This window comes from Rhinichthys klamathensis, unplaced genomic scaffold, assembly GCF_029890125.1.
Source record: "Rhinichthys klamathensis goyatoka isolate OS25496 unplaced genomic scaffold, OSU_Roscu_1.1 h1tg000176l_1, whole genome shotgun sequence".
Taxonomy (NCBI): domain Eukaryota; kingdom Metazoa; phylum Chordata; class Actinopteri; order Cypriniformes; family Leuciscidae; genus Rhinichthys; species Rhinichthys klamathensis.
This window is the reverse complement of record NW_026606705.1, coordinates 859,199-868,691: the sequence shown is the minus strand read 5'-3', so window position 1 is coordinate 868,691 and position 9,493 is coordinate 859,199. Positions and strand designations below refer to the sequence as shown.

At 35.8% G+C, this 9,493-nt stretch overlaps 1 protein-coding gene across 1 annotated transcript; it reads left to right on the top strand.

Annotated features, from left to right (window-relative positions):
• The first annotated feature begins 382 nt into the window (after positions 1–382).
• On the top strand, positions 383–2,881 carry LOC130092571 (uncharacterized). The gene is made up of 5 exons (XM_056260474.1): positions 383–604; positions 1,713–2,000; positions 2,239–2,499; positions 2,592–2,639; positions 2,727–2,881. Exons 1-5 carry the CDS (start codon positions 550–552, stop codon positions 2,879–2,881), a joined length of 807 nt encoding a protein of 268 aa, XP_056116449.1. The 5' UTR covers positions 383–549.
• Positions 2,882–9,493: the final 6,612 nt, after the last annotated feature.

The window sequence follows — 9,493 nt, the reverse complement described above, 5'->3', positions numbered from 1 at the left end:
TGCAACAAACTCAGACCAAACATGCAGAAAAACAGCTTTTACAGACACATAACAAAGTAAAATATCAAATTCCATTAACTTATCATCTAATAAGATTAAATATCAAATGTCTGTATAATGTGTCCTTTTATTACTGTTCAGGGCTTGTTTAGTTTTTTTTTCATGGCTCAGATAATAAGGCCAACAAGAGACTATTAACTATTATTCATTTTAATCACACTAATGTCTAATTACAACAGCTACAATGAATAGAACTGATCAGAGATCAGGTAAAAACCATAAACACTCGTATGTTTCACCACTGGGGGCAAATTCAGTGAATCTACATGATTTACACACACACACACACACACACACACGCGCGCACACACGCACACACGTCCATTGTGCTTTCTATGATGGCAGAAACGAAGATAAAAAAGATTATAGTTTGATATTTTTTAATCATGTAAGATCCACATGTGGATGAAAATCTTTCAATAAACTGAAAGTGTGTGTGTAATGTAGTGTGTGTCTGTCACATAACACACCTTCTGTTTTCTCATCAGGATGAATCTTCTTCTTCTTCTTCTTCTTCTTCTGCTGTGCTTTATCAGTTATAGCGGTCAGTGTCATTTATGATTTTAAAGTTCTAGTTCAATCTAGTTATTCTAGTCAACTGTTTTTCTGTTGTGTAGCTCATCTCTAGGTTTATACTGTCATCAACATATGAAACCTGTAATGTGCCACTTCTAATATTTATGGCTACTTGTTGCCTTCATAATTTATTTATTTTAATCCAGTTTACTAAAATAACTCCACTAGAATATTTAAAGGGATACTCCACTTTTTTTGGAAATAGGCTCATTTTACAACTCCCCCAGAGTTAAACTGTTGAGTTTTAACGTTTTTGAATCCATTCAGCCGATCTCCGGTTCTGGCGGTACCACTTTTAGCATAGCTTAGCATACATCATTGAAGTGGACAAGACCATTAGCATTTCTAAAGAAAAATGACCAAAGAGTTTTGATATTTTTCCTATTTAAAACTTGACTCTTCTGTAGTTACATCGTGCACTAAGACCGACGGAAAATGAAAAGTTGTGATTTTCTAGGCTGATATGGCTAGGAACTATACTCTCATTCCTGCGTAATAATCAAGAAACTTCAATGCCGTACCATGAGAGCAGCAGGCGTAATGATATGACGCAGCGCCTGAAAATAGTTCCGTTGTGTTGACGGAAGGTGGTCTATTTTCAGGCGCTGCGTCATATCATTACGCCTGCTGCTCTCATGGTACGGCAGTGAAGTTTCTTGATTATTACGCAGGAATGAGAGTATAGTTCCTAGCCATATCAGCCTAGAAAATCACAACTTTTCATTTTCCGTCGGTCTTAGTGCACGATGTAACTACAGAAGAGTCAAGTTTTAAATAGGAAAAATATCAAAACTCTTTGGTCTTTTTTTTTGAGAAATGCTAATGGTCTTGTCCACTCCAATGATGTATGCTAAGCTATGCTAAAAGTGGTACCGCCAGAACCGGAGATCGGCTGAATGGATTCAAAAACGGTAAAAACTCAACAGTTTAACTCTGGGGGAGTTGTAAAATGAGCCTATTTCCAAAAAAAGTGGAGTATCCCTTTAAGATCATATTGATTACAGAAAATAGCCAGAACATTTATTTGTCAGTATTGCTAGTGTGTATTGAGTGAATATTGCTGTGTGTGTGTGCAGGATCCTCCACTAAACCTGTGTCAGGAATAAAGGGAGGAATCGTCACTCTATCCTGTGGATCTGAGGACAGAGAGATTGTGGAGATCAGTTTATTCAGTGTGTGGAAACACATCCCTGTGTGTGAGGAGAGAAACTGCAGCGGTCGAGTGTGTAAAGAAGGATCATGTGACGTCATCATCAACGATCTGATCTACAGTGACGCTGGGAAATACTTTTTACGTGTTTATTACAATAATGATCAGAGAGAAGTGAAGCGACAGATCAGGGAATATCATCTTCATATTCACGGTAAAGTCAAAACTGATCAAACATCATCATGTGTTTTCTTTATTTCCTGTAATAGTGTTGGTATTGTGTGCAGGACTAGAAACAGCAGAAACACTGAATGGACAAACTTAATATTCAGAGTGGATTGGGTTTTTCCAATGTTTTCCTCTGATCCCCCAATATTAAATATGTGATTATGGCCTTGATTAAATGACACTATTATAGTTGTGATTGAGGATGAATGTGTGTGTGTCCTCAGATGAGATCTCAGTGAAGAAAGGAGAGGATCTGAAGTTGGATGTTGTGTTGATCAACGCTGATAAAGTGGAGAGAAACTCTCGCTCCGGCTGGACAGAGGTGTGGAGGAGAGGTCACGGGGTCAGAGGTCACGGGGTCAGCAGTGATCGACTGACCGTCAGTGACCAGACTCTGATCATTCATGACTTTACAGTCACTGACACTGGAACATACAGAGCTCTGGACTCTAATAATGAAGCCTTGATCACAGTCACAGTCACAGGTGAGAGAAGATCAGTGGAGGAGCAGAAATATTATGTTTAATCAGTAAATTAATACTAAACTGCACGACTAACCTTTCAATATTCTGGACAGAATCTGTTCTAGACTCGAAGGGAAATCTGAGCGACACTGAACATCGACGTGAGTAAAACATGAGAGAATTACAGAAGATCTTAAACAGTGAATTCAACATAAATAAATAAACTCTCTTCCCACTTTTCCCTTCAGCTGTAGATCATTGGATGTTGCCGGTTGGACTGACTGTGTTTCTGCTGGTTCTGGTGGTTCTGTCTGCTGTTGTGAGATACAGACGTCCAAAAAAAAAAAAAAAAACCCTCAGAGTTCAGGATCAGATTGAGGATCTGTGGATCATGATGATCTAGTGCTGTAGTTCTCCAGTTCAGTCTCTACACAGTTTTATATTGTATTGGACTTGGTCATTGGTCATGTTAGTGTTTCTCAGTGTTGTGGGTAACGCGTTAGAGTACTCTAATTACCTTTTTCGTGATATGTGTAACTTAACGCGTTAGTTTTGTGCGTTAAGTAATCAGTAACTTTGTTATTTAAAAAAAAAAAGTAATCCGTTATTTTAAGGAAAGGAAAATCCCGACTGCAGCCTGTGTTTGGTCCGACAGTAGTATGCCTCGGTCTACTGTGCCACCTGCGGGTGTATCAGCGGAGCCGGAGCGCTGTGATCATAAAGTCAATGGCTGTGATACGTCTGTGCCCTGCTCCCCCCTGTGTGTGTGTGTGTTTTTCACATCTCACATCCAAACACCAATCTAGCACTCTGGTGTTGTGGAATAGCCTATTGATGACTGTCTTTCCTGTTATTGTTATCCCGCAGTGTTAATTTAGTCGGATGACTGACGTTATTCATTGCCAGGAGTCACGACTTCTAGGTGCATTTAAAGGGGGCCGTGTGAGGCGCTGCAAACGGCTTTTAATTTTTGGTAACGCATGAGTACTCTAACGCGTTATTTTTTTAAATAGATAACGCTGTAACGTAACTGATTACTTTTAATTCGCCTTTGGCTAAGCCACACCCTAGAATGTAGATTGACCAATCACAGCGCAGCCGAGAACGAGCTCCCACAGTGGTCCGACACTTTTCACAGCGCTCCATTGACTTTAACACAGGCGTCTCATATTTTTGGTCTCGGCTGGCTATTGCCGTCGTAGTTTTATAAAAAATATGGTTAAACGTTGTGCCTGGGGCATTTGTAACACAGATACGCATTTCCCAGAGAGGTTGGAGGGGGGTGGGCGTTTTTTTCCCTTCCCAAACCGAAGTCAAATCCTGACAAGTGTCGTCTAGCACACGCTGCTAATAATACAACGTTATACTCGCGTAGTCCGTTTGCTTTGTAATAACGATTATAGAAGTGAATAGAGACCTCCAGCTTTGCATGAACAGTGTTACTCCTTGATATTGTGAGTCCCAGCCTCCGTCTCCATTAGTAGGATATGCGGTGGGTCATTTGTTGACTGTGACTGGTCTGCTTTTGCCTCTATTTGGATGCCTTGTTGTTCCTTGCGTTTCCCCTGTATGTCGTGAATATAGCCTTCGAACGTATATTGCAGCCGCTTTTGCCTACTTCTATCAGACACTTTATTTGCTGCTTTATAAAAGTTTGATAAAATGTCAGCAGGAAGAGCTGTCACAGCATAAGCCATGTTGATACCAGAGCCCAGATGAAGTTTGTTTGTCGGACGTAGCAACAGTAACTAAGGGGGGCGGGGCTTAGCCAAAGGCGAATTGATGGTAACGTTGTAACCTAATTAACTACTTTCCAAAGTAACTATACCCAACACTGGTTGTTCTCGACCGAGTCCAGTAATAAATGCTTTTTTCTCCTTCAAAACAAAACCATTTCCTGCAGAGGAATCTGTCATCATATTTCTGCAATATATATTTAATTGTCAGTACGTATGAACATTTGTGCTGCAGTTCTTCCTCAGGAATCTGTTACTGTATCTGTGTTTAGTATTAATGTAAAGCAGCCTTAAAAATATAATACATGATCTAGGAATTATTTTTTCTATTTAATCAACTGATGAACTGAGAATGTGTATTTTTGTCAAACTGTTAGACAAACATTCTTTGTACATATGTATATTTTGTACAGGTTTCTATTTAAATATACATTTATGTTGCTTATGTCTGGTTTTTTTTGTCTGCTTTGTAAATCTGCATGTATTGTGAAAAAACTAAATAAACCACTTTTGTAAGAAACCATTTTGTATGTATTTTTGAATTACAGTTTTTTACAATCGCTATGACAATTGTTTCAATACTTTTAACAAATTTCCTAAACTCTTAACGCACCAACACACCTACAACACACAATTGGCAAACCAGTTAATTTCATGCTCAAAATCACACATTGTAAACTAAACTTCAACACTAATTTTCAAAATACAATAATACACTAGCAACAATACACTAATTCTACCAAAACACTGCAAACATGTCTCAAAATCAAATAATTCTTCAAAACACCAACATATGTTCTCGTCCAACAGGAAGATTTAGTCAATCACAGCACAATAAAAACACGAACATCTGATGGAATTACAGAAACTGCATTATTTTATATGTGTCAGGTCTGCCCTTATACAACACACAGTATATTGTATTGATTGTGTTTTGCATTGCAGTTTCTTGCAGTTTTCTGGTCATCTGCTGTTCTTTGTGAATCTGTAGTGTATTCACTGTGAAAAAAACTAAATTAAACCAATCATGAAATAAACATTTTTGTTCGTATATTCTTTTGCATGAAATACATATTTTAATGTATTGGTATTTTCAGAAAATAATGTTTTTTTGTTTTGTAATGTATGCAATGAAACATGAAGAGGATGTTTAAATATTCAAGACAATCAATACATAAAACACACAAGCCTTCAGGTTCACTCTCTTTCAGCTGAAAGATGTATGAGAAAAGAAACGCTAAGTTTCAACAACTGCAATTCATCTAATACACAGGTCACACATATGGCTATAAACATACATTTTATAGCCGGTGTGGTGAATAATCCGGTCACTCGGTGTAAATAGTCCGGGTGTAGGACACAAGCAATCCGATTGGTTCAAAGCACGTTTTATAGGTAATCGCTTTGGTGCCTGGTTACAAATCATACAAAATCACTTTATTATAGAAGACGTTTGTACTACGGTATAACGAGTCATTAATGTATTTTAAATTATACGTTTCATATACTAGTATTTAACCGAAGCTATAGATTGTGAAAATAAACATTTCTCGTTGTTAGTGTGTTTTTTAGTTAGCTTAGTAGCATAGCATACAGCTAACGTTATCCGATGATCGTGCTATGAGCTTATACTGCACTGATACTGCCTTACCGTATTCACAGCAGTTAATAGTGCGATTATAATTCATTATTTTTTAAGCAATAATCGGCACAATATGCTACAGGTACACTTTTATTTATTAAAAGAGCCATAACATAATGTTTATTTGTGTATATTACTATTTTCTTATTAACAGTTTAGACATTTAAATAAATTACAGAATGCTAGCTATGTTTTGTGGGTATAAATATTTAATTGGTTGTCAAGCCTTGACTAAAGAACAGTATAATAACATTATGGAATCACAAATCTTAATGTAATCAAACACCTTAATTCATATAATAATCTTTTATTTTAAAGAAATACCATTTTTAAGTGTGTTTTGTGACAAAGTTATTTGTTATTAAGCAATAGGGCATAATATGCTTTTTTTATTACAAGCATGTCATTTGTGTACTAATGCATTATGATTTATGGCATAATATAATCTTAATACAGAACATCATACAACACAATAACATTTAATGTAATAAAATTAGTGAACCAAAACTTGTATAAAATTGTAATTAAATTTCACAATACATAATGAATTCAACTGAATTAATTATGAGATGTAATATATTACATTTTTATTAACACAAAACTACAAGCAAAATGCACATCGTTTTAGGACATTTATAGAGCTTTCACAACAATACAAAGCAGCTTTAAACAGAAACACTTTTGTATGTCTTTACTTTCCTAAATACTTTTGTGATAGTTCTCTGGCTATACATTGTGAAGATTTAAAAACAATTAATGTCGAGTTAGCTGTGTTTAAATATTTAATGAACTGTAAGGTTAAAGTTTGAGAACTAATGAGACACAAATAGATGCAGTGTCTTTTGCTGTATGAAAAGTCAAATCTTTAGTTTGAAGTAAATTCATGTTGTATATGCAGTCAATTCTTTGTGGAACCATCCTAAGGCCTAGATGATGCAGTCAGTCAATTTCCCCTTTAGATGGTGGGGTCGTGACCTGGTAGGCGAGGAGGTGTCATGGACTGGCTTGAGGGAACTCTGCAAAAAACCACGTTAAAAATGGGTTTCAATGTTTTTACAACGAACATAAACAGAAACCGCTGTAACCAGAGTAACAACTGTTGAGCAAAAATGTAAACATTTTTTTTATCCATACATACCCACAAAATGAAGTGGTTTCCCTTTTCGGGGCTCTGTCCACCAACAATTCTTGGAATAAGGACTGTGTCAATCTCACCAAGGTCCTTTAAAATGTTTTTAAGTAAATAAGTAAGTAAATGTGTCCCCTGCCCCTGAAATTTATTTGATAGATTTTCATTTACCTTCAGACAAGAAATGTGACTGTCATCCACATGTTTCTTGATAGTGAAGGATCGCCACCAGAGAACGAACGTGTGCACCTGTAAAGCAGTTCCACCATGTGCTTTACAGAGCTGTGCAATCCTTGTGTCAAGAATCTAAAAGAAATAGTAGATGTCAATAAAAATTTTGTTGAATAATATAAGAAGTACATATAGGAGGTTCCTGTACAAACGACCATACAAATAAGCTGCCATTGGACGGATATGGAGGGCTCGCCTGAGTCCCAAAATTTCTCCAATTATGCATTCATGTCTATGTCTCAGCACCCTCTAACAGAATCCACGTTTTCGAGAATATCCAAGAAACTTTATTTTTCGACCCAAAAAAACTATAAGGTACACGTACCCCTTATAGATATTTTGGGTCTAAAAAAAAAGTTTCTTGGATATTCTCGAAATCTTGTATTCTGTTAGAAGGTGCCGAGACATGAATGCATGATTGGAGGCTCTAGAGCCTTCCAGAGCTGAGATATGGAGATCCCACAAAGCATTTATTCCATTGGGGCAAATAGAGACTCGCATACAGTGAAATTTTGGGATTAAAATTTGGCCCTTTTGCAGCTTTTTGTTTGAACAAAGACATCTCACACAATGTCATATTTGCATTCAAAATGTCATAATTGAGCGAATGACACTTAATGACAGTTGTCATAAACATGCATAAAAACTCCTGCATATTCATGACATGTGTCATGTCAAGATTATGACGGTGTCATGTTAGTCTTATGCACACCCTTTCAAGTAAAGTGTTACCAATGAGGAACTAATCTTTTATAAAACATGAATATGCGTTTCATACGGGGTTAATAAATAAAATAAAAATGTGTATGTATGTAGTTAGAGGGTGCAGAAAGCGTTGTAAATGCCTTGAATGCACATACAGATAATTTTTATGCACATACAGATAATTTTTAACGGGTAAGTGTCATTTGTAAAAGGTAAATGTAACACATTAACAAGTAATTAATAGTTTACACTTTAGATTGGGGGATGCAAAAAGTGTTGTAAAATATTTATTAATGCGTTTACACATCTATAACAGGTGTTGAACACTGTAGTGTGTAGTGTCGTGTGCACTGCAATGTAAGTGCTGACTGGTGAGGGTATAGACAGCTGTCTTCTCTGAAACACAAGAATCTAACCACTGTGCACCTAATGTGAGCAAAACATACAAAAAATTTAACATAATGAACATTTATGAGACGCATAGTCATATTTTGTAAATTATTAGTTAATCATTAACTAATCAATTGTAAATGACTTGTAACGAAATGTACAAAACATACATAAAATGTTAGTATATCACTTATTAATCATTTATGAACGCATAGTCATGTTTCATAAATAATTAGGTAATCATTTACTAATCACCTGTAATGGAAATTACAAAAAACATACATAAAATGTTAGTATATCACTTGTTAATCATTTATGCATGTTTTGTAAATGATTAGTTCATCATTAACTAACCACTTATTAATGGCCTACAACTGAACATTATTATTAAGTGTTACCCAAGTCTCTATACATTTTTACTATATTTTATCATTTAATCACTTCACATTTAATCTCCAGATTAATGTAGAAAAACATAAAATAACTAAATAGGGACATTATATTTTAACTACTTGTTTAATTACATATTTTTTTAATATGTACATGAAGGCCAGTATCACTGATACTAATAAGGCTACTGATGTCTTGATAAATATGGGAAATAAAAAGAAATTGAATAAAGCGTACAACACTCTGCACTGCATAATATATAAATTAGATATATGAATCCTTTTTAAAGCTACAAAAGTTCTTTAGTTAGGAGCAGTGAGTAATGTTCTCTGTTCCCACGTTACATTCTAATAATACAAATACATTTATTTACATAAATGTCACTGCAGATTAAGTATTTTCAAAAACAATATTCACAGTATAAGTATGAACTATAGCTGAAATATAGCCATGGCATTGATGCACGAGGTCCACTGTGGACAGATGATTAATCAGATTTTTCTCCCAATCTAAAATCAAAACTTGGACAATGTAACTGTGATATGATTCATTAGATATTGCTTGATGCTGCAATATGTTTTTATCTACAAGAGTCTCCTAGGAAAGAAGGAATGGTTGGACTAGCCGAGGTGGGCTGGTCCAGGCGGGGTACTTGAGCGCTGAGCGTCCGGTGATCCCTTGGATCTCACATCTTCGAAAACGTCACATCATAATTTTAAATAGGCGCTATCTGTATAAACAAACAACATATTTGAGATTGAAACAACTACATTGTCGACTGAAAAACTCTTA